Raw genomic sequence first — 25,017 nt, 5'->3', positions numbered from 1 at the left:
TAATGAACCAACTCCAGAGGTAGCACAGGAGTAAGTGTTTTTTGATACAGAGATAAGGGAATCCTTCTCAGAGGAGATAGTCTCCCTTCTGCATTTATTTTTAAATTAACATAGACCATTAATGAAGTTTTCTTGAGTCGGCACAGGGTGTATTACATTGAACAGCATGAAGCAGTAAATTCTGTTTTTCTCTCTATATATCTGTCTTCCGGTTTCTCGCTCGTCCTGGTAGTTGCTCTGTCCCTTTAGCTGCCTCCCTTACCTCCCTCAACGCAGCCCATTCGGTTCTTCTGCCTTCCTTGCTCCCCCCCTGACCGGGATCGCCCGATAAAATACAAGGTTCCTGTTAGAGAATCCGCCCTTCAGCTTTGGCAGGTTCTAGCACCAGATCCTGAAACTCAGCGATTCTTTTTTCCAGCCGTGTCCAGTCTACCACTGAGCCCACCAGAGGCATCCTTCATCCCGTCAGTGTTTCTGATCTCTAGCGTTTCTTTTTGATTCTTGGAATTTGCAGGCTCTGCTTTTCCCATTAAACTCTTAGCGTAGTAATTATGGGGTTTTCGTTTTGTTTTGTTTTGTTTTAATTCCTTGTCTGGTCATTCCCGCTTTCCGGCCACATCTGCCTCTGGTTCTGGTGCTTATTCAGTCTCTTCAGACTGTGGCCTGTGAGTATACCTTATAATTTTTGTTGTAGGGTGGACATGATGTGCTAGGTGAAGGGAACGGCCAGCAGTAAGTGGGCCCTTGAGTAATGTGGCGGTAAGTTGAGGAGGGGGGATCGTCCCGTAAGCCTGCTTCTGCCTGTGGACTGTGAAGCACACACATGCTTCTCCGTTCCCTGCACGTCCTCAGGTGGGACAGGAGGGCCAGAAGGGGCTGCAGTTGGTTATTGCTCTTCCCTTCAGTAGTTCAACCCTGGTAATGAAAGAGTTTCTGCAGGATCGAGCCTTTGCAAGGTCAGAACGTTCTAGTATATTTCAAAGTGGTGTCTTTCTTCCTCCCTATGCTGGGAGCATGAGGGATGTTCTCCAGTGCTCACTGCGAGGGCCTGGAAGGCCTCCTAGAGGTAAAACTCCGCGAAGCGCGGGGTGCCCCTTATGGCCGGGTGCCCCTAGAGTCCTCGTCACTGAGCTGTCCACCCTGAGCCCCTGAGCGGCTTGTCGGTTCCAGTTCAGGGTTTCCTCTCCTGGCGTTAAGGTTTGTGCTCCCGTCATTTGTGATGATGTGAAGGGTTGTCGATTTCCCAGCTTGCTTTTTGTTGATAGGATGAAGTGGTGACTTCCGAGTTCCTCGCGTGCCGAACTGGAAACCAGAAGCCACACGTTGATTTTTCATGTTTCTGTCGCTTGGGATTTTAGGTTCCACATTTCACTGTTGCTGGTTTGGGGGAAATTTTGCTGTTTAGCATTGGCTTTCCGGAATGTTTTTGCTTTCTTCATGCGCTTTTTTGTTGTGTATAGGTGGCACAGGAGTGGATCAGCTCTCCAAACAAAGAGAAGTTCTATCAGTTGCATGTACGGAAATTTCCTGCTGATTATAAAAAGTACTGGGAGTTTGTGGGTAAGTTCTTTCTTCTGTAACTTGGAATATATAATAATTGGAGCTTTCTATTTGGGGAAACCTCATTGTCATTTGAAAAATTTGAGACCTAGGTTTCCTAAGCTGAATTCGTAACTTCTTCCAAGCATGTTTAAAGGCTTCGTTAACGAGGTTAGTTACTGGGACAGTTATGAATATAAAGTTCGCGGTTCTAACCATTCTGTAACTAAGCACAGGCCAAGGTGGAAGCCGGACATGGAAGAGAGGGTGAGTGAAGGGGGCTTGACAACGTTGGGGCGGGGAGGGGAGGGTGTTGTAAACAACGGGAGTGTTGTTTATAGTTGCTCAGCATTACGAGCACTCAGAGTAAATCTCTATGCCAGGTCAAAACAGTTGCACGTGTTAAGACTTTTGGTCCGTATTTGCCTTTGCCTACTGAAAGGAGCATCATTTTGACTCCTGCCATGAAGCGTAAAGATAGACCTCTCCCTCATGTTGCGAGTTGAAACTTCTTTTCCCCAGTTTTATGTATGAAAAATGTATCTCATTTGAGTTTATAGGGTTTGTCCCAAATCTTTTCTGATCATCTGTATTCTTCGAGGGGGTGTGGGGATAAGTGTCTTTTCATGCCCCTTGTCCTTCTTTCTGTTAGGGATGTTGTTTTCTTCTTAATCTGCAAGCATTCTTGTGAATTGCTTTTTTCAGTTTCTTCATTTGTGGTTCAATTTCAGATGCAGTTTTTGAGGCATAGATAATTGCTACATATATTCAAAACTACCATATTTATGTCTTCATGGTTTTGACTTTGGTCTTAGAAAGTGGGTAAATACTTCCATATTTTCTTGTAGTAGTTTTATATTTTTAATATTTAAATGGCAAATTTATCCGGCATTTATTTTGGTCACATGATAGAGTCACATAGTATTTACTCAATCTGGCTTCTGTAACACGTCTGTAAAATTCATCAATTTTATGTGTGTCTTCACTGGTTTTTCATCATTATGGTAGTATTTCATTATGTGACTATGTCATGATTTTACTGTGGGGTGTTTGGGGTTTTTGGGTTTTTTTTAATTATGATTCTACTGTTAGACATTTTTTTCAGTAGTTTTAGCCTGTGTGTCGGGTCCCCAAGACCGTCCCCAGGTTCAGTGTTTCGCTAGCATGACCCACAGGAATTAACATACACCCACGCTCGTGGCTGTGACTCTGATGGTGAGAGCGTACAGAGCAGACTCAGCAAAGGGGAGCACGTGGGGTGAAGTGTGGACGACGCCAGGATCAAGCCTCTGAGAGTCCTCTCCCGGTAGAGTCACACAGGGTCTATTTAACTCTCCCAGCAATGAATCGTAACAACACGTGGCATGTGAAATGTTACGTACTGGGGAAGCTGTTTTGTTTTGTTTTTTAGTGAAAAGAAATTTTTAATGTTTATTTTTGAGGGAGAGGGAGAGTGCACAGTGGGGGAGGGGCAGAGAGAGAGGGAGACACAGAATCTGAAGCAGGCTCCCGGCTCTGAACTGCCGGCACAGAGCCTGATGCAGGGCTTGAACTCACCGACCGCAAGATCATGACCTGAGCCAAAGTCAGGCACTTAACGGACCAAGCCACCCAGGCACCCCTCAAACTCTTAAACTGTGAGATCGTGACCTGAGCCAAAGTTAGTTGCTGAACCGACTGAGCCACCCAGGCGCCCCCCCTACTAGGGAAGCTTGTTAGAGACTCAGCGCCCCAAACACCCTCTGCCTAGCCTAAATTCGTGACTTCCAGAAGGAAAGCAGGTGTTTGGCATAAACCGTATTCTTTTTGCAAACAGTTTAGGCGCAGTTTAGGCTGACAGTGTAGGCTGACATTTCGTCAGCAAATGACAGTCCCAGAACCTGGGGTCACAGGTGCCAAGGGCCACCCTGGTAAGCAGACCTAAGGATAGCAGCCTCGGGCATGCCACGTTAACTCTTAGACCGCATCTTATGAGCTGTGTCACTCTGATGTTTCCTCTGTGTTTCTGTGAGGTCATTTTTGTTGAGTCCCATATCCAGAAGTGGGTTGCGGCGTCTCGGTATGTGTGTGTTCAGGTTGCATAGGTAGTACCCAGCCTGTTGTATGGCACTGGCCCCCCCCCCCCCCCCCCCCACCGCCAAGAGTGTGGGAGAGTAGGTCTTTGCCAGTACGTTTGTACTGATTGTCGTTTACTTTTAGCCATCGTGCCCCGTTTCGATTGACGGCCTTGTGTGGTTTTATTTTGCCCTCTCCTTGTTACCAGTGAGAGGTTGAGCACCTTTTTAATATATTTAGCAGCTGCTTCAATCATCTGTTTTGGGAAGTGCCTATTCAAGTTTCCTGTTAATTTTCTGTTCTCTTTTTCTTATTGATTTGTAGGAGTTCATTACGTAATTTGGATCCATGCCATTCTCTCAGTTTGGCTTGTGTTTGGACTCCACAGATGTCTTTGAAAGTCATAGTTTATTCTTCTCGAGAGTTTCTTTTATGTACGTCTGGACGTATGTAATCTTTACACCCACCGTGGGGCTTGAACTCACGACTCCAAGATCAAGAGCCACATGCTCTTCTAAACAAGCCACCCTGGCGCCCCTAGAATTTATTTTTAACGTAGCAAATGCATCTTTTTTTTTTTTAAGTTAGCGTTCTGTGCCTCATTTAAGAAACCTTTCCCTGCTATAGGGCATAAACATGTTATCTTAACATCTAGAACAGGTGTCACCAGATTGCAGCTTGCAGATCTACCCCATATCCTGTTTTTGTACTGCTCTGGAGTAACTTTTGCATTTTAAAAGTCTTTGAATCGAAGATGGTGAATATGCAACAGACACTTAGGTGTGGCTTGGAAAGAAAAAGTTTGCAACCCCTTTTCTAGATGGCTCATTGTTTTATCAACCTGGAATTTATTTTCATGCATGAATGAGAACATAAGGGCCATATATTGTTTGTTTGTTTTTCCAAATGGAGATGTGGTTATCCCAGTGTTACTTATTTGAAAGGACCACCCTCTTCATGCCCTGCAGCGCCGTATTAGCCATAAATCTAGTGTCCGTTTAACTCATGGGTTTTTTTCTGGATTCATTTCTTCTTCATCGGATCATCTTCCTACCCTGTTGCCTATATCACATTGTCTGATTACTCAGTCCAGCTTTATAATAAATTTTTTTTAACTTTATTTATTTTGAGAGAACCTGTGCAAGCAGGGGAGGGGCAGAGAGATGGGGAGACAGAGATCCCAGGCAGGCTCTGTGCTGTGAGCGCCGAGCCTGACACGGGGCTCGATATCGGCAACTGTGAAATCGTGACCTGAGCGGAAATCAAGAGTCAGAGGCTTAACTGACTGAGCCCCCCAGGTGCCCCTGTAATGATCCCATAATGCCCGGTGAACAGGTCCTTCTACCTTGTTTTGCCTTAGGAGTGCTTTAGCTGTTCTCGTCCTTTTGTGTTCCCGTATAAATTATTTGGCTTATTTTCAGTAATGTTTTTATAGTTTATGGAGAGATTTTGTAGATTTGTCTTTGCTTTGATTTTTTTGCAGGGAGGGGTCATTTGTAATTAAATTCAGGGAATACCTCTAAAAGATACAGACCTAAAAATTTATAATAAAGTAACATTTTATTGCTTAAAATAGTAACAGTAATTCTTTAATATCGGGTAGCTAGTCAGTGTTCAAATTTCCAGTTTCTTCACATAACAATTTTTTTCAGCCAGCTTGAAATAAGATCCAAACTGGGGCCACACTTGGACACCAGTTGAAATGTATTAACTATAATTTTCTCGTTTTTTTTTCCACTTTGTAATTTATTTGTTGAAGAAGTTGAGTTGTTGATCCTTTAGAATTACTGTTACTGTCTTGTTGATTATGTCTCCCTGGTGTTGGTTAAGCGTGTTTGCCATTTGTGTTTCCTGTAAGTCAATAGTTGTATCTACAGGCACAATCAGATTCGAGTTTGATTTATTATTTTTGGCAAAACTGTTTCATAGGTGGTGGCGTGTTCCTTTTTCAGGAGGTGCATGAATCTCTGATTTCTTTCCGTAATACTTACAGCTGTTGATGCGTATTGCCTAGATGAATTTATTAAAGGTACAGAATGCTGTTGTTTTTATTTGATCATTTCTTCATTTATTAGCTGGAATAGTTCTTTTTTAATTTTTTTTTTTTAATGTTTATTTTTTGAGAGAGGGAGAGAGACAGAGCGCAAGCAGGGGAGGGGCAGAGAGAGAGGGAGACACAGAATCCGAAGCAGGCTCCGGGCTCTGAGCCGTCAGCACAGCTGAGCCACCCAGGCTCCCCTGGAATAGTTATGTAAAGACAAATTTCTCTCTATTATTCAGTTACTCTGTGGTATACTTCATAAAGAAAGGTAGAAAAGTTCTTGACTCTTGATCAGTTTTCAAAATAATGAGTTAATTCACTACAAGCACTGGTGTTGACCATTGTGCTTTTTAAAAAATTTCATAAATACATGAATTTAAGTATACTTGTGTTTCTAACCATTGTAATTCAAGCCCTTTAGATAGGACCCTACAAGTCTTTCAGAGTTGGCCTGCTATCTGATAGGACCAGTATCATCTCTGTTCTTTTATCCCGTCTCTGAACTTGCAGTTGCCTGAGTTAGCCTTAGCATCTTGTACAAGAAAATAGTATTTCGGCGCTAATATAACATGAGGAGCATTTGGCTGGCTCAGTCGGTTGAGCGTCTGTCTGACTCTTGGTTTCAGCTCAGGTCATGATCCCATGGTCGTTGAGATCAAGCTCTGCATCATCGGGCTCTGCGCTGGGTGTGGAGAGCCTGCTGAAGATTCCCTCACTCCCTCTCCCTCTGCTCCTCCCCTGCTGGTGCGTGCGCACACACGTGCTCTCTCTCTCAAAGAAAAGAATAATATAATACGACATGATAACGCACTGTATGTATGAACAAGTAACACAGGTAAACAGAACAAAAGGTTGAAAAAAAGATTGGAGAAGGATACTCCTGCAAATTCAACTAAAAGAAGACTTGTTTAGCTCTGTTAATATCAGACTAAATACACTGTAAGACAAAAAAGCATTATACGAAAAGGGAATCTTTCATGATGAGTTTTGTTCAACCGAAGATACAACAGCTCACAACACATATATATTTGAAAATATATTTAAAGAAAAAACTGATGGAAGGAGATTATACTTTTGACACACATTGGAGACTTTGAACCATTAAATCAGAGGTGAATTAAAAAACACACACCATGAAATGAAATAGAAGTAAATGGACCTAATTATATATTAAGTTTATTAGCTTTTGTTTTGGTTAAATACTTTTACTTTTTTCCCATTTTAACATTTCTTTTCATTTTTTCTTCCTGTTACTTTGGAAAGTATACCTCAATTTATACTTCTTATGCTGTTTTAGAATAGTTAGGTAAAACTTACAACATGTACCTTTGATTTATCAGAGTCTACAGTTTTAATAGATATTTTAAGCGTCTCCATTGATAAGGCAAAACCTTTACAAGACTCTAATGTATCCCCATGCCACTTTGTATGCTCTTGTTGTCGTGTATTTTTAATTGTGTTTTTTTTTTTTTTAACTTTATTTATTTACTTTGAGAGAGAGTGCAAGCGGGGAAGGTGCAGAGAGAGAGGGAGACAGAAACCCAAGCAGGCTCTGTGCCGTCAGCACAGAGCCCTGCGCGGTGCTCAGACTCAAGGGACCGTGAGAGCATGACCTGAGCCGAAATCTAGAGTGGATGCTTAACCACCTGCGACACCCAGGCACCCCTTGCTTGTGTTCTAAACTGCGTGAAATTTAATCTGTAGCCCCCAGGACAGTCCTTTTTTGCTTATTGATTCTACCAGTTTTTATATTTCTTCTTTCCTTGTGCTTTGCTTATCTCTGGTGTGTGTCATTATGTCGGGAAAGTTATTTATAAAAATAATTGGAGGCCTGGGATGATACTGCCTTCTTCCAGAGAGGGTTTCCTTTTGCCTCTACCAGGCTTCTGGGGGCACCTACGTTACGGGATCATCTTAATCCAGTTTTAAGGGATTGTGCTTTTCTGAAGCATCCAGGTGTTTGGAAGCCGCAGCCCAGGTCAAGACGGGTTTGGTTCTGCTTCATCCTTGGGTGTGGTCCTTAGTCTCTCAGGGTCCCTATTCTGTGCAGGCTCTGGATGCCAGTTCTTGTCTTTTAAGTCCACCAAGGCCGTCCCAGGTACGGCCTGGCCCGTTGGCTGCCACTCCAAGAATAGTTCAGATGTTTCTAGGGGAAATACAGGGCTGACTCCAGTGGGTTTCCAGATTCTTCTGGATCTCTCAGCACAGTAACTCTTCACTGTCGTATTTGGTCGCTGATGCTTTCAAACAGGTGTTTCTTATCTCACACATATTAAAATCTTGTTTTGCTTCAGTGGTTCAGCCTACCGGATCCCAGTGCCTCGTATTTTAGTTCAGTATATTATTGCTGGATCTGGCGGTTGCTACTGAACTTCTTTATTCTAGTGCTTGCTCTGTTTTCCCAGCCCCAGATAGTTTACAGCTGTCCTTTCCCCCTTGTTTGAAATGCCAGCAGTAGGCTCAAAACTCTTACATATCCTTGGATCTGTTTTTTAGAGTTTCTCCTAGGATTTTGAAAACGAGGAACAAAAGAGAAAATTTCTTGGTTAAAAACGAAAACTACAAGGAAAGGAAAGCTATTAACTGCTTTGGAATATTACAATTTTATTTATTTTGGCTTTTTAGCCATTGTTAAGAAACATAACCCTGTATAATCACTATTTGAACATGTTGACTGGCTTAGACCTATTATTTTAAAGTATGTTACAGTTTACTGGTGCTGTAACTTGCTAGAACTTAGTACAAGGGTTTAACACCCTTTTAGTTAATCTTATGTAAAATAATTCTGTTAGAGTAAGTGCCGACTTCTTCTTCTTTGATAGTTCTTCTTGAGGAATGTGAACTAACTAAACAGCTGCATCCAAAGGAAAATGATTTGGTGTTTTTGGTTCTTGAAAAACAAAATGGAGAGAAGAAGAACACAGAGAGAAATCGCATGCCGGATCTCCACGAATATCACTGCGGTTATGTTCATAAATTTCGCCGCACTTCAGTCAGTAAGTAAATAATGAGACAGTAAAGAGAAATCTGTCAGAAGTTCATGTTTTAATTTCCCTCTGAGACGTACTCTCCTGGCCACGTTTGTTACGCATATACCAGACATGCATTTGCTAGCTTGATTATTTGTCATTCGGAGGTTTTTTTTAGTTTTTCTAGATTCATCTGGGAAAGGCCCGGCACTTAACTGCTCTAGACTTATGATTTAAAAGCTTTCTTTTGTAACGTCCTCTCTTTCTGGTACATTCCTTCATCTGTCATTGCGATTATTATTAAACAATGTGCAGACCATCTGTCTTCTATATCTTAAATCACATTCCAGCCTTGGTTTTGTGGCTAATTGTCAATGAGAAGACCAAACATGTAAGTCGTTGCAAGGCGACTTGAAGAGTTTGCTGTTTCCGTCGCTCGCATCCCTTGTGTCATAGGGACTTTTCTCGCGGGAGGAGCAGAACAGGAGTAATGTCAGGTTGATCTAGCAAGGACCTACTGCGTGCTGGACCCCGTGCCTTGTCCTTCCTGCACACGTTCAGCGTCTTCCCCAAGGCCTTGCAAAGCAGAACTCTGTCTTCCCACCTGTCAGGACATCAGGGCTCAGGGATGTCCTGTAACTTCTCTAAGGTCATTCTCAGTATTAAATGGTAGGCCCAGAACAGAAACCTGCGTTTGTTTGACTGCAGGGTCGTCCACGTTCTAGATCGCCTGGCAAGCGGCCTTTTTAACATTGCCGCTTTGTTAGTCTCAGTTATGTGAAGAGAACACGATTTCATTATTCCTTCATTCACCTTCTTCCATCAAATCTTAAGAACTCCTCAGAGTTCAGCGTTCTGCTGCACCTGTGCTGGGCATGCCGCATTTATGTCCTCACTGTGGTCCGGCTCAGTCCTTCCTGTAGATGCATTTAGGGGAGCGGCGGGAGGGGGACGTGGCTTAATCTGTGCTTTTGACTCTCACAGTAGTGACATTAGCCAAATTTATATTTCTAAGATCGTCTCCCTCCAGACTCCTCGAGCGTCCCAACTATGTGACCTCTCTGTGTGCAGAGCTGTTAGACAAAAAGATCCAAAGAAACGCTCCATTTTCTGCCTGACCTCTACTCCTCTGTTTTTCCATCTCAGTAAGTGGGATGCCTTTTTTTTTTTTTTAGTTGCTCAGGCCCGAAACCTCAGTCATCCTGGATCCTTTCTTTCTCTCACACCCTCCATGCACACTCCGTCAGCAAATCCTGTTGACTCTCCCTTTACAAGTATTTAAAATCCACGCCCCACCTCTGGCTGCTGCATCCTGGTCCACACGACCGCTAGCTTTAACCTAGATGACCGCAGCGGCCACCGGAGCGGCCTTTTTGCTTCTGTGCTTTTCCCGTGGCAGTGTATTCGTCATCCTGCAGTAAGAGCGATGCTTCTAAGGTGTAAGTTTGAGCACCTCGCTTGCCAGCACAGAACTGCCCTGTGGCTTTGCGCCTGACTCGGAACAGGGTTCAGAGCCAGTGCTGTGATCTGCGGAGCCGTGTAAAACGGAGCCCCGTTTTACTCTGTGACTCTGGCGGCACGCGTCTCCCTGCTTCTCCTCCCAGCGGCGCTAGGCTTCTCCCCGTGCCTGAGATACTCCAGGCGTAGCTCTGCTTCTTGGGCCTCACAGCTGCTGATTCTTTGCCACTGGCTCCCTCTCCCCAGATAGGGGGAACTGGCGGAACCGTCTGAGTGCGCCCAGCTGCGCGGCGTGCTCCTTTCTTTCAAGTTGCTGCTCAGATACCGTCTTATCAGGAAGACCCTCCCGACTCTCCTGTCTACAGTGTCCCCTCCCTGACATCCCCCGTCAGTCACTTGTTCATCCGCTTTCTCTGCTTCCTTCATAGTGCTTGTCACTGCCTGACAGGTTTGTTTGGTTATCTGTGTCCCTCTTCTAGAAAATAAGCCTCTTGAGGACAGGAACACTGCCTGAGTCTCAGGAGGCTGTCGGTACACTTGTGAGTGAATAACTTGAATATTCTATCGTACAAAAAACATAGGTTATAAAATACATCACTCTGAATACACCATTCTTTGTAGCTGCCCGGCATTATTCACTGACAACTGAAACTGCTTTTTCTCCTTCTTGATAATAGTGCGTAATGGGAAATCTGAGTGTTCCCTTTCCATCCAGACTCAAGATAATTTGCCACTCAGTTTAAATGAACTCGTGAAATGCACTGTAATCAGTTCTCTGGTAACTACACAAAGGAAGTTGAAAGCCATGTCTTTGTTGAGTGGACGGAACCAACTAGCCAGAGCTGTTCTGAACCCAAACCCCATGGACTTCTGTACGAAAGATTTACTGACTACGACGTCTGAGAGAATCGTGAGTGATGGTTTAATAAGAACAGAGAGTCAGAGAATTGCATGTCAGTGTCAGAGCTTCGCGTTTTTATCTGCTGTATATTCCTGTTGTTGTGACAAAGACGTCCCGCTGTGCATGCACAGTGACATTGTTTCGTGCTTAATTGTCTTTAATACGGCAAAGTATGTGCTGTGTTACTCAGCTCACCTCGAGGAAAAAGGCGTAGTACAATAAAGAAACGAAGTTGTGTCCAAAGACCAGCATTCAAACGTTACAGGAGCATCCTACTTAAATGCTCGTCAGCTGATTGCAGTTGAGAAGTAGGAGCAGATTAATAGAGCTGATTTGGCACGTGAATGATGGGGAGTTGGCGGGTGTTGTTGCAGGTACACGGATGGAGTTGCCACTTGGCATCAACGCGGATTTTCTCCCCGTGAGAGCTGTATGTTGGTTCCAGGAAATCAACGCGGACAAAGGCCAGGGAAAGGTGGCGGTGTTAGGGCCGCTGCTTTGTGCTGGGGCCTTCCTGTGCAGTGTGCATTCCCTGATCGCCCTCCAGGGGACCCCGGATGTCACGGATGGCCCAGGTGGAGGCTCAGGGAGCTTAGAGCTTTGGAGACCTAGCCTGTGAGCGAAACTGGCTTTGAGACTTAGATCTGACCCAAAATCCATGCTCTTTCACTGTACCGCTTGGGTTAGGAAAGTCTGGGAATGTTTTTTTACTAAGGAAAGAATGAACTAAAATGGGAAAGACCAAAGAATAAATAGAAGGAAAGTGTAGAACAGTTTATTGCGATCATCTTTGTAAGAATCACGAATAAAAATACTGTTGCAGTATTTGTAGATGGGCTGAAGCCTGTAGACACTGCTGAGTAACTTCCTTTACGGTAGTGAAAGTGGTTCTTTAGATTAAAGGTGACTTTGGGGTCTTGGCCGATCATAACCGAAGCTTCTGTCTGATAAAGGTTGGAAGACATTCCAGTGGAGGTTTGTCTTCCTCTCCCGTGCCACTCCAGGAAGAGCAACTCATTCCCACTCCTGTCTTTTGCATAGATCGCCTACTTGAAAGATTTCAACGAAGACCAAAAGAAAGCGATAGAAACTGCATACGCCATGGTCAAACACTCCCCATCAGTTGCCAAGATCTGTTTGATTCATGGACCACCTGGAACAGGAAAATCAAAAACTATCGTTGGCCTCCTGTACCGCCTGCTGACAGAGGTAGAGTACGTGAGGGCCGCCAGTGCTGTTAGCCGAGCGCGTCATTGCCCTTGAATTAACTGACACGTGCAAATAACTGCCAGGGGTCTTTTCCCTGCACTTTTGTGGGTCTTTTCAGCGACCTGTCCTGTGTGACACTAATCTGAAGGGCTGGGACGGTGGCCTTCTGGCTTTATTGTGGGTCACGTCTAATGCAGAGAAACTGTGTGGAATGCATTCCTGGGCTACGCTTGGGTTGGATTGAATACACAGTAACATAAGCGGATAGTGAGGAGAGGCTCAGAGAAGCTATGATAAAATGTTACGTTTAGAGGCAATACTAACGTCAGTGTAAGATGTAGGTGCTGTTATGTATTTTTAACTGCTTATGAGGAGAACTTTGGAATATGCGTGGAAGTAGAGAAAAACTGGAGAATTCTGTGCCCCAGCTCATTAGTATTTCTTGTTGTCTGTCTTTTCGGCGTGTGTGTGTCCAATTGTAGAACCAGAGGAAGGGGCGTTCAGATGAAAACTCCAATGCCAAAATCAAACAAAACCGTGTCCTTGTGTGTGCGCCTTCCAACGCGGCTGTTGATGAACTTATGAAAAAAATCATCCTCGAATTTAAAGAGAAGTGTAAAGACAAGAAGAATCCTTTGGGTATGATCCTTCTGTGGGCGTTTCATTTGTTTTCGGTTTTGTTTTCATTGTTTAGTGTGGGCCGTTTTGAATGCGAGCCACTTCTGGTAATAACTTCTGCTTGGGGCTGTGGCCCGTACATGCTCATTGATTCAGTGAGCACATTTTGTTGAGCACTTACTTACTGTGTGCCAAGGCACTGTGCTCAGTGCTGAGGTTTCAACAGGGAGGCCTTCCAAGAGACAGTAACGAGGAAGTGGATCAGTGGACAGTTAGAAACAAAGCCGTATGTTCTGTAAGCGGTAAAATGTGGATACTTGGCAAACATCTTAGAGCGGCCCTTGGTTTAGTCTCGGGGTGGGGGGCCGGTTAGGGAAGACTTCTGGGGGACGTGCCGTCTGAGATGAAACCTGCAGAGCAATCACGAGTTAGCCGTGGGAAAGGGTTGGGGGCCTGTGGGGAGCTCCTGAAGTTACTATCCATAAAAATGACCAGAGGCGAGAGAACATTGCCATGCAGTAGAGCTAGACCGAAGTTAGCTCCGCCAAGGTGCGGTTTGGGGATTTGTTTACTGTCCTATTTCCAGTGTGATCTAGCAGCGAGGGGAAGTACTGGTTCGTGAAACCTGTTTCGTTGGGCAGGTGCGTGGGTTGTACTGGGTCTCGAGATCAAGCATACTTCATAGGATCGGTCAAGGTCAAGGGTTTATAAAAGCGCTGCTCTAAGCGTAGGAACACCGTGCAGTGAATACGTTGGGTCGAAGGACTTGTGCATCTTCAGTTTTGTAGATAGTACCAGATTCTTCCCGAAAGTGGTTGTAGCAGTTGACACGCCCAGGAGCAGCTCCCACGCACATGCAGTGGTGTGGTTTTAACTCGCCTGTCCCTTCCCTGACCAGCCACGTGAGGGCGGCACTCGGGCCTGTGTGGACAGGGCAGCAGGGCCGGGGCCCGGCGAGGCCAGCCAGCAGCCAGGGTGCAGTTTGAGCTTCCTTCCACAGGAGAGAACCGTGTTCTTACCCATTGCCTTCATGTTCCGCTCCTGTTACTCCTGCCAGCCGCCCCGAGCCTCCTGAAAGAAAGGCCTGGGACACCTTTGCCGTTCAGTATGGTGTCGGTTTCTGGGTTTTAGTCTTCACCCTTTATCGGGTTAAAGCAGTTTCCTTTTTCGTTAGTTTTTCTTGTGAAGGGCTTTTGGGGTTCATTGCATGCATTTTTCTAGTTGCATCTGTTGAAATGATGATGAAACTTTTCTTCAGTGTGTTGTTGTGGCAAATTACAGTGTTTATCTAACGTTAAAATGTCTTGGGTTCCTAGAGTAAGGCCAACTTGGTCACGTATTATTATTTTTTAACATGTTGCTAGATTGCTAATGTTTTATTTAGGATTTTAAAATTAGTACTCCTAAATGAGGCTGGCCTGCGATTTTTCTTTGTCATATCTTTGGTTTTAGTTACACTGACCTTAAAAATGGAATTGGGGAGAATTTTTGTGTTTATTCTTTGGAATGTTTTATATACGAAAGAGATTATTCCTTGAAGATTGATTTGTTTATAGTGTTTGTTTATTTATTTATTTATTTATTTATTTTTTGACAGAAGGGTAAGTTTCAATATGTTGTCTAAACGTCCTTAACTGTTACATGTCTATTTAGGGTTTCTATATATATGTATATTTTTAATGTTTGTTTATTTTTGGGAGAGAAACCAGAGTGTGAGTGAGGAGGGGCAGAGAGAGAGGGAGACACAGAATTCAAAACAGGCTCCAGGCTCTGAGCTGTCAGCGCGGAGCCCGATGTGGGGCTCGAACTCACGATCCCTGAGACTATGCATGACCTGAGCCAAAGTCGGACGCTTAACCGACTGAGCCACCCAGGCACCCCAGGGTTTCTGTAATTTTACTGAATTTGGCTAATTCATGTTAGCCACTTCCTCAGAAAGTGGCTAATATCCATGAAAAATTTACACTTCCTCTTAGGTATTTTAAAATATATTGGCAAAAAGTTGCTCATTGTAGTCAAATTTAAAAAATCGCCACTGTATTTTGATTGGGTCACCTTTGTCATTCCCTGTTTTATGTATTTAGTCTCTGAGTCCACACGTGACATGGGCGGGCCTATGGTTGGAAAGTCCTGGGAAAGAATTTAGTTTTTCCCAGCTAAGCCCATTCACTTCTTCCTCCCATCTCTTCCAGGCCCTTTTCCTTTCTAGCGGGCTTTAAAATTCAGGCCTCCGTGATAAAATTTCTGTACCTTCACTGGAATGGTAGTTTTGCCAACGTAGACATTTGGCAAACTCTCGGTAGAACTAAAGATTTTTAGGGGCACCTGGGTGGCTCAGTTGGTTGGGCGTCCGACTTCAGCTCAGGTCATGATCTCACAGTCCGTGAGTTCGAGCCCCACGTCGGTCAGCTCAGGTCATGATCTCACAGTCCGTGAGTTCGAGCCCCACGTCGGACTCTGTGCTGACAGCCCAGAGCCTGGAGCCCGCTTCAGATTCTGTGTCTCCCTCTCTCTCTGCCCCTCCTCTGCTCATGCTCTCTCTCTGTCTCAAAAAAAAAAAAAAAAAAAAAACAAACCTAAAACATTTAAAGATTTTGAAATCTCTATTTATTTTTAGTGTTTATTTTTGAGACCGAGAGACAGAGCATGAGCAGGGGAGGGGCAGAGAAGGGAGGGAGGGGCAGGGAGGGGAAGACACAGAATCGGAAGCAGGCTTCAGGCTCTGAGCCGTCAGCACAGAGCCCAACGCGGGGCTTGAACCCACGGACTGTGAGACAATGACCTGAGCTGAAGTCGGATGCCTAAACCGACTGAGCCACCCAGGCGCCCCATAAATCTCTGTATTTTATTGAACGTAAAGTAAAAAATTCTGAGCACCCAGACGGTGCCAGCCCCAACGTATCCTGTCCCTCAGGGAAGCCACAGCAGCTTGGGGTCTTGTAGCTCTGGTTTTGAGCTTTCTCTTTGTGTCTGGCCTCTAGGAATTTTTCTCCCATCTCTAGGAGCTCACCCTGCAGTTTAAAGGACGTCTGTTAGAGTTTTAGTTTATGGAGCATTTCTAGATGTTTATCATGGGTGAGTTTCCAGGTAATTCCATCCACCTTTCTCATGGAAACAAGAAAATTGGCAGTTTTGAAACCTTCAAGCAAATGTTAGCCAGAGAAGAGGGCTTCACGTTTAGAAGAATGAGCTGAACTGGGAACAAAAATATGTCGTAGATAACTGTTTAATAAGTCCTTCATTCATTCAACCTATACTTCCTGTACTTAACCTGCTGGCCACTGTTGGAGCCAGTGACCAAAACAAAACCTCGTTCACAGGCAGGAGATTAACAATAAACAAATGTGTCACATTCAGATAAGTGCTAATAAACTCTGCGTGATCGCTATAATTTAGCCCAATGATGGAGCGGGTGATGTTTAGATGAAATAATAATATATAAACTGCGGTAACCTAAAATGAAAGTGTGGTTAATAACAAGCCGTTTAAATGATGCTTACAGCTTTTGGAATTACCTACTCCACAGAATTTCCAGCATCTTTGTATCCCTTAGATTCTGGAGTTAGCAGTGTGATGTTGTGATGTGGAGGAGAGCTTCAGAAACATCGTTCTGAGTATTCTGCCGACCGAGAAGGATCTGATAGTAAAATATGGTTCTGTCTTGGAAGTTCAAATATGTGTTAACATCTGAAAGTCTTTGTCCATCTGAAATATCCTGAGGTTAAGAAATCTTATTTTAACTCACCTTTCCCCAAATGTATTTTACTGTGGAATGGACGGAACACAGCTTGAGAAATGCTGGTATAATTGAATCTCAGTTTGTAACGTACTGCTTATGCAGCCTCTGAAGCTTTTATTGGGTAGAAATGTAGCGATGGCAAGTACTCGCTTTGAGAGTGGTTGTGAAGCGTATCTAATGTGTATGAATCCTGTAGTGTACTTTCAGGCGTCTAGTTGATTGATGATTAATCTTAGCTCCCTTCTCTGATTGTTGGTATGCTTGCCTAGAAATAGATATTATGAGATAGTATGAACAGAGACTGGCAGTGTTGTTATTATTCTCTAAGTACGATTTTTTTATCAACAGGAAACTGTGGAGATATAAATTTAGTACGTCTGGGTCCAGAAAAGTCTATTAATAATGAGGTCCTAAGATTTAGTTTGGACAGCCAAGTTAACCACAGAATGAGTAAGTACTAATTGAGGCACATACTAATGTTACTTCTATTTCCTTTTATATGATAGGTAATATCTTGGGCATTAAACGTAATTTGGAGACATTTGAAATAGAGTAGCTTTGAGAACTAGTTTTTTTCCTCCTTGTGTACACATATGTGTATATATTTGTCAGAATTAGCTTATTCTTTTTTTTTTTTTTTTTTTTTTTTTAGAAAAAGACTTACCTTCTCATGTTCAGGAGATGCATAGAAGAAAGGAATTTCTGGATCATCAGCTAGATGAACTTTCCCGCCAGCGTGCTTTATGCCGAGGTGGAAAGGAAACACAGGTATCTCAACATTTCTTGATTGATGTTTTCTAATAGCTGATAGGTACGTAAGTTAGCATGGAGTATGTGATATCATTTGTTTATCGCGGAATAGTTGAATCCGTGTATGAAGATGTATACAAAAGCGGTATGCCTTATATCAGGGATTAATGAACTTCTTCTGGAAAGTAAAGGTCGTACATAATTTAGACTTTGCAGGCCATATGGTCTCTGTGTCAGCTACTCAACTCTGCTGTTGTAGCCCAAAAGCAGTGATAGAGAATTCACAAACAAATGGATGTGACTCTATTCCAATAAAACTTTATTTACAAAAACAGATGGTGAGTTGAATTTGGCCCACAGGCTGTAGTTTGCCGTCGCCTGCCGTATATTAAAGCTGTAGTGAATGGATTAGGTATCTTTCAGTTGCAAGTTAAAGAAATCCAAATTAGACAAAAAGGGGAATTCATTGACTCAACATGCCCAGGAACTCTGGGAGTAAGTTCAGCAAGGCTGGGTCCAGGGGCTCAGGTGATGGCATTTCTCCACCTTCCCCTTGATTTGGTTTTCTGTGTGTCAGACTTTTCTTCTCTCGGGGAAGGTAAGTGCCAGCATCTCTGGGCACCACCGCCCCGGCTTAGAAAACCCATAGGAAGAGAGGGGGCAGTTCTCCCGCTATCCATGCATCAATGCCACGGAAGGCGTCTGGTTGGTCCCTGGATGTGCAAGCAGATCTCCTCCCTGTTTTTAAGGGAATGGGGGCCGTGGTTCACCAGGCCTGTGTTCTGTGCCCATCACTGTAGCCAGAGGGATGACTGGGATGCAAACCACCCAGAGATGAGGGGAGGAAAGAGCCCCAGGAGTTCCACTGCCCAGCAGACAGAGACAGCACACGGGACACACCAGACAGAACAGAATCTTGTGCATCGTTAAGGGTTTGTCAGATTAACACTGCGTGGAGCTCCGGGGGCCATACCACAGAGAAATTGAAGCAGCGACATTGACTACGCACAGGTCCCGGAGGAAGTACACGTCGTGGCCTTGAGGGGCCACACAAGAGGTCAAGGCGGAGTGCAGACAGGCAGGACCTGGGCACGTGCCTCTGTTAGGGTCCGTGGGTGGGGTGCTTCGGGGGTCCTGGGCTAGGGCCGGATCGTTCCGCTCAGACCAGAAGAGCGGGGAGAAGCCGCGCGGGCGCTGGTCACGAGGGCGGCCGGACGTCCTGTCAGAGCCGCCGCCTGCCGTCGCTCTGGCTGCTCCTCTCCTCCCCGGGGCCTGCGTGTGAGGACTCGTATCAGGGGAAGGTCTCTGCAGGCTGTTGGGTGGGACGGAGCGGCCGTGAGGCCCCGGTCCCGAGGGCCGGCTCAGCGCAGCACGGGGGTCAGGACTCTGCTGGTAAAGGGAGAGCAGGTGGGGTGAATGGGCAGTGTCGTCTGCAAGGTAAGGCAGCCAACCGGAAAGTATTTTAGAATGCTCAGGTTAATCTTAAAGATTGCATTCTCATTTTTTCCAGAGGCAAGAATTAGATGAAAAAATTGCAAAAGTTTCAAAAGAGAGGCAGGAACTAGCTTCTAAAATTAAAGAGGTAAGTGGTTCACCTATAGGATTTTCCAGGTTTTTCCTTCTTTCTTTCTCTGTTTTTATGATGAATTATTTCACACAACTGATGGACTTCTCTCAGTTACATTTAAAACTTTGCTTATTATGAAAACTTTTTTTGAATATGAAAGTAGAGAAAATGGTGCAATTACGTACATTTGCTTTTTTTTTTCCTTTTTTTTTTTTGCCTGAATTTCTTATTGTCACCTGAGATCTAAGAAAGGTGATGATATATTGTCTTCTCCTTTTCTAGGTCTGGGTAGGTATTAAAAAAAACTCATTAGGTGCTCTTCTCCTTCCCCCCACTGCAAAGTCGCTTATGATAATTATCATCAGATGAATAGTCAAAGTAGACGCGAGGGTGTTTTCCTTACTAAAGAAAATTTGTGCCCACCCAGGGATGCTAAAAAAAAGAAGAGGAAGAGACACCTTCTGTCCGGCTTCAAGTAGAGTGATGGCGGCTGGGGGTTTAGCTAAGAAAGTACAAGCACGTGTTTGGCAGCTCTTGGCTGAAAGCTACACTCGCCGTATTTGTTTTTGATCATAAGAATCCTCTGTAGCGTGTAACTTTTTCCCCAGTATTCTTTTGGATATAAAGATATCAGGGGGCGCCTGGCTGTCTCCGCCAGTGGAGCGTGTGACTCTTGATCTCGAGGTCATGAGTTTGAGCCCCACACTGGGTGTAGAGATGACTTAAAAATAAAATCTTTTTTTTTTTTTTAATTTTTTTTTTCAACGTTTTTTATTTATTTTTGGGACAGAGCGAGACAGAGCATGAACGGGGAAGGGGCAGAGAGAGAGGGAGACACAGAATCGGAAACAGGCTCCAGGCTCTGAGCCATCAGCCCAGAGCCTGACGCGGGGCTCGAACTCCCGGACCACGAGATCGTGACCTGGCTGAAGTCGGACGCTTAACCGACTGCGCCACCCAGGCACCCCAAAAATAAAATCTTTTTAAAATCAACAATATTTAGATTTCTCAGAGCAAGGGATGAGCCAGATCTGTATCCTCGTCCTCAGATTTCAGCCCTAATAAACCGGTGGGGGTCGGGGAGAGCAGGTCATGGCAACTGGTAACGTTACTCATGTTTTTAAGCTGAGATTTTTCCCTTGAATGTATTGTTACCCTTCCCTCCATTGCTAAACAAATACAGTTGCACTTAGTGCATATTTCCATTAGCTGTTTGTTCACTTCGGCACAAAATGCCGTGGAAAGCTTTTTATTAAAATTGTAAACCGAGCCCCAAGTTAGTCCTCCTGAATCTACGGATGAAGTCTGTATTTGCACGTATTGTGGGGTTTGCTGCTCCCCACTTGGTTCTGTGGGCCATGGAATTAATTTCACTTGGCTGTGTTCCTCCATGGGAGGCTGAGAGGAGAGGTGTGTGAAGGTGACAGTGCCTTCACGTGTGCCCCGCGGGCCACAGCTGCCACCCCCTGAAGCTCACACACACACACACACACACACACACACACACACACACGCCTTGGGAGTCCAAGTCCGTGGCTGAGCAAGTCATGTGTCCAGAGATGAGCCACTTTATAGGAGCAGCACCAGGCTCAGCGAATCAATGATAAGAACCCTGGCTTATTAGCTTGAACGCTAAATGGTACGTGTGAGGTGTCACTCACAGTCCGGCTCCGCCCCGGTCTCTGTGCGACCGTGGAAGCAGAGTGCTCCTCATTTTCATGGGCATCACTGTGGCTACAAGCCTTTGTGAAAGGCAGAACGGACACTATATGTGCTTAACGACCAGCAGAAAAATGTATCTTCTAGCTGAGTTGTGACCCCAGTTTAACTCAGATAATTGCTTCACAACTATCTCTGTGCATTCTGATACCTGCCCACATACATCTGCTGTAAGAATTGTAGTTTGCTTTGACCAAATCAAGCCTGAATAAATTTTTCCTAATGTGCTTATATCATGTTCTGAGCTTAGACTCACTGCACAGCACAGCGTTCTCTCTCTGGTGGTTTCCGATGATCTGGAACGTTCTTGCTGTTTTCTAGATCTGTAGTTCCCCCTCAGGACTCGCCGAATGTCGTTGTCACGTGATAAATGGTGGATGTTTTACAGTGAAAGTAGGCCTACTGTCATCAAGGGTTTATAGACGGCTGAATACTGATTCACCTGTGTCTGTTGTCTTAGGTTCAAGGACGCCCACAAAAAACACAGAGCATCATCATCTTAGAGTCCCACGTCATCTGCTGCACACTGAGCACGAGTGGCGGTTTACTGCTCGAGTCTGCTTTTCGTGGGCAAGGGGGTGTCCCCTTCAGTTGTGTCATCGTCGATGAGGTCAGTGGGCAGTCGGCCGAACGGCCGTATGGCTTATGCTGGCGCTGTGCGGGCCGAGCCGGGGCGGGCGGGGAGCCGCGCTGCTTCGAGGACCCGGAGGAGACGGTCTCGGAGCATCTGGTTTTTACCTGCCGTCGCGTGTGTGCGCGGTCTCTTATGTTGAAATGTGCTGCTGACGGCCCCCCACAGCCGAACTGGCTTTTCCGGAATTGGGATGATAGTCTTAAGGATGCCTGACTGGTCCCTGCCCGAGGAGTGTCTCCTCTCTGCTCGGAATAGCTCTGGTTCCCTTTCGAGGCAGTTGGCATATAACTTTGGACAGCTCTGAGCCACAGTGTTTCCAGCTCATACCCGTGACTTGTCGTTCATTCACGGAGCAGACATTTGTCGGGCACCTGCTGTTTGCCAGAAAGTAGAGCCAGAAGACCGAAGACGTGGAAAACGAGCTACGAGAGGGTTGGTCCAAGATCTGGCTTCACCAAAACGAGAGGATGGAAACGGGGGAAGTGATGACACGCTTGAAGAAGGTGTCCTCGAAGAGAAGCTTGAGTCTTGCAGATGACAAGGCCAGCTAGGAGCAAGGGAGAAGGGGGGTGGCAGGGAGAGGGGGACGCACCGCCACGCACTTCCCTCAGGCACGTGCCCGGCGAGAACAAAGAGCACAGAACTGGGGCATCACACGGCTCTGGCTCGCGCTGGCTCCCCGGTGGTCGTGGCACCTGAGCCGTGCCGGCCTCACGACGCGTGTGCGGCGGTTCTTTCACTCGATGGTTTAGAGCGTTTGTGTCCATTGTTACGGTTTTACTTTGTAACTATAGAAAAATCCTTGTCTGTTTTTCTCCGTTTATAGTATTCTTTTATTTTAATCAAAAAAAAAAAAAAAGTCGGTGCTCATCACAAGCGTCCACTCAAAAATCCTGGCTGGTATTCAGTGCAGAAGGAGAAAGTGTGATACTTTTCTGAATGTTAGAACTTTTGTGAATTTGAGAAACCGCACGGGGGTAAAGAAACAGCAGAGATGATGAAGAATACCTTTTCATTCTGTACTTTCTTACCCAGGCTGGGCAGTCTTGTGAAGTGGAGACTCTTACCCCGCTCATCCATCGTTGTAACAAGCTGATCCTCGTCGGAGACCCAAAACAGCTCCCTCCCACGGTCATTTCCATGGTGCGTTTGTTTCACGTTCGTAATACTTTAAAGGGCGGGGGGGGGGCTTTTTGTTTTTGTGTTTGGAGGGGGGCTTTCTTGGATCATCATCTCCTGTTTGGAGGGAAAAGTAGGGAATGGCTAAGAAGAGAGAAGCACCGTTTGGATTTTAATAGGTAAAAGTCTGTGAAAATGTCCCTCTGTTCCTAATTGTGCTTACGTACATACGTGACCCATGCAGTGGGAGCGTCAAAGACCAGAAGACGAGAAAGACCCGTGTTCCGTGTGCATTGGGCTTTTTCTTTGGGAAACAGCGCGCAGCTATCTTAAGGGCTGTATCTGATCCAGTTTAGTACATAAACACCAAAACTATAATACAAGGAAAATTTTAAAAGGAGAAGTTTCCCAACCTCCTGATTTATATTTAAATGTATGCAGATTTGAGGAAAACATTACACAGAGTACTTTAAATGTACTTTTAGAGTACACTTCCAGTTTTAGAATTCTGTGTCCTATCGGGGGGATAAAAAATGTGCTTCTCACGTCCTCTGAAAGTGCAGCGTCAGGAAGAGAGGAAGGGGGCTCTGAACCCCGCCTGCGGGAAGGACCAGCGCTTTGGCAGTGGCCTGTCTCTCCTGTTCCCTCACCAGAGAGGGCTCCTAGAAATAAATGGCCACCAGAGTTGGGATTTAATAAATGTTTTGGGTAATCTGAATAGGTGTAGCCCATGGCGTTGAATTTAATAAGGTTTGTGTATTTCACTAATACATAGCTGATTTGTACAAATCTAGAGTACTGGCTGCATAAACAACCCCAGGGAACAGATCCTTCCCAAGCGTGCGTGTGCACTTGTGGAATGAAAGCGTGTGGTTTTTGTTGTCCTCATGGTGTTTTGACTTTGGAATCATTCAGAACGACAGTGCGGCTCTTTCACACCTGAGCACACTGCGCGATCACACCTGCTCTGAGTGAAGACCTGTGTCCATAGGGAAAAGCTGCTGGTGATCTTGTTCAGGGGGAGTAAGGAAGAGCCAACTCTGTACCGTGTTTCTTTTCATTTAAAGTTTATTTATGTTGAAAGCGCGAGAGGGCACGGGACGGGGAGGGGAAGAGGGAGAGAGTGAGAGGATCCCAAGCAGGCTCTGCACCGTCAGCACAGAGCCCGATGCGCAGCTCCAACTCAAGAACTGTGAGATCGTGACCTGAGCTGGAGTCAAGAGTCGGTTCTGGGTGAGCCACCCAGGTGCCCCCGTTGTACTGCATTTGTCTTGAATGACACGTCATCTCACAAAGTTACTGATTAAATTCTTGATGGGCCCCAACTTTATTACCTCCTTTGGTGATTGATAAAAGCGACAGAAATGAGAAAAATCTGGCCTTTTTGTTATTGTTGCCGAAACAAGGCAGCCTTCTTGAAAACAATTTAGAAAACAATTACAAAGTTAGTTTTCTCAACTTGCCTTTCTGTCCACCTCTATTTAAGGAGAATCGTTGTGAGTATTTTAACAGATTTTGTGGCCTATTCTCATTTGTGTCTTTCCATCAGCGTTTACTGAGTGCCAGCCTGATTCGGGCACTGTTCTAGGTGCTGGCCTTAAGACAGTGAAGAAAAGACACAGAAATCCCTGCTTGCGGTACGGAGCTGGCATCCGGGGGGTCAGTAACTCAGTCCCTAAAAGATGGCTTGTGTGTGGTTGTATACATGTAGGGTTTGCCTTAAAGGGCCAGAAGCATTCTGTGCCGGATTGTCTTTTTTCCAGTCCAGAAAGAGATCAGGATTATCCTTCCACGTCAGAGCGTAGAAATCCACGTCATTCTGTAGGATGGACTGGGTTTTTTTTCGCAGGTATGGAAGTGGTACCTTTTTCTTTTTCCCCAGAAAGAAGATTCAAAATGAGGTTTTGGCCAGCTTGTGAAGAGAGCAACTTCTGGGGATGTGGATAAGATTGTTGAATGTCTACTAATACTAAGTTACATAAACCTATTTAAAATCACATACAGAAGTAACCTATGATTTAGGAAGTAACGCCTTTTTTCCGCCACTCTCCTGATTCGTGAACTTTGCACGCACGTCTTCAGTGCCGTGTCTGAGGCATCGCGTGCGAAGCTCCCATCTCCGTTGTGCTCGTGCATCCCGCGGAGTACATTTGCACCTAGGTTACTTAAGACACGGTACTTATCTGTGTGATGTTGACATTAAAAAGTGGATCCCACTGGATCCCGTTGAAAAATCCCACTGATTTTCCAGGTTGTAACCCACTAACGGGTTTATGAAATCATCTTAGTAATTACTGTCAGTTGTCGGTCTTCTCCATGGGAACATCTGTTCTGTGATGCTTGAGCTAAGTCACCTTAGCAGTCTCAGCACCCCAAACTATAGTGGCTCCGTGTATGTTGGATGGACGGACGGACAGATGGATGGAGAAATTGGTCTTTAAAAGGCTTGTACGATGACAGTGTTTCCATTTGTGGGAGGGTCCCCTAGAAATAATTGTTAAAATCTGTGTTACAGTTCTTTGTTTCTTTTCTTACTGATTCTTTCCGGCGACCTCTGTTTACATCAAAATAGTTTCAGTTTGTGGCCACTTACAAGACCACATCTTTTTCATAAGCCGTATGTAGATTTTCTAAATGAACTTTTTTATAGTCAAGCTACATGGCTTTTCAAGGGCCGGAGTCAGAAACCTCTTCCTCTG

General features: G+C 45.0%; 1 protein-coding gene across 9 annotated transcripts in view; it reads left to right on the top strand.

Annotated features, from left to right (window-relative positions):
* The window catches only part of SETX (senataxin), a 65,402-nt gene that overhangs the window by 24,086 nt on the left and 16,299 nt on the right, over nt 1-25,017 (top strand). For all 9 annotated transcript variants that reach the window (XR_006295038.1, XM_043566220.1, XM_043566224.1 and 6 more), the window contains 10 exons: nt 1,461-1,560; nt 8,458-8,631; nt 10,740-10,972; nt 12,005-12,172; nt 12,655-12,811; nt 16,878-16,979; nt 17,182-17,297; nt 18,790-18,861; nt 21,026-21,175; nt 22,235-22,342. Coding sequence is in view for 8 of the 9 variants with exons in the window: in XM_043566220.1 (XP_043422155.1) it covers nt 1,461-1,560; nt 8,458-8,631; nt 10,740-10,972; nt 12,005-12,172; nt 12,655-12,811; nt 16,878-16,979; nt 17,182-17,297; nt 18,790-18,861; nt 21,026-21,175; nt 22,235-22,342 (1,380 nt within the window). In the remaining variant the exon portion in view is untranslated. The remainder of the gene's footprint in view (nt 1-1,460; nt 1,561-8,457; nt 8,632-10,739; nt 10,973-12,004; nt 12,173-12,654; nt 12,812-16,877; nt 16,980-17,181; nt 17,298-18,789; nt 18,862-21,025; nt 21,176-22,234; nt 22,343-25,017) is intronic.

Source organism: Prionailurus bengalensis, chromosome D4 (genome assembly GCF_016509475.1).
Source record: "Prionailurus bengalensis isolate Pbe53 chromosome D4, Fcat_Pben_1.1_paternal_pri, whole genome shotgun sequence".
NCBI lineage: Eukaryota > Metazoa > Chordata > Mammalia > Carnivora > Felidae > Prionailurus > Prionailurus bengalensis.
Note: the sequence above shows the minus strand (reverse complement) of the source record. Positions and strands in the feature narration are given on the sequence as shown.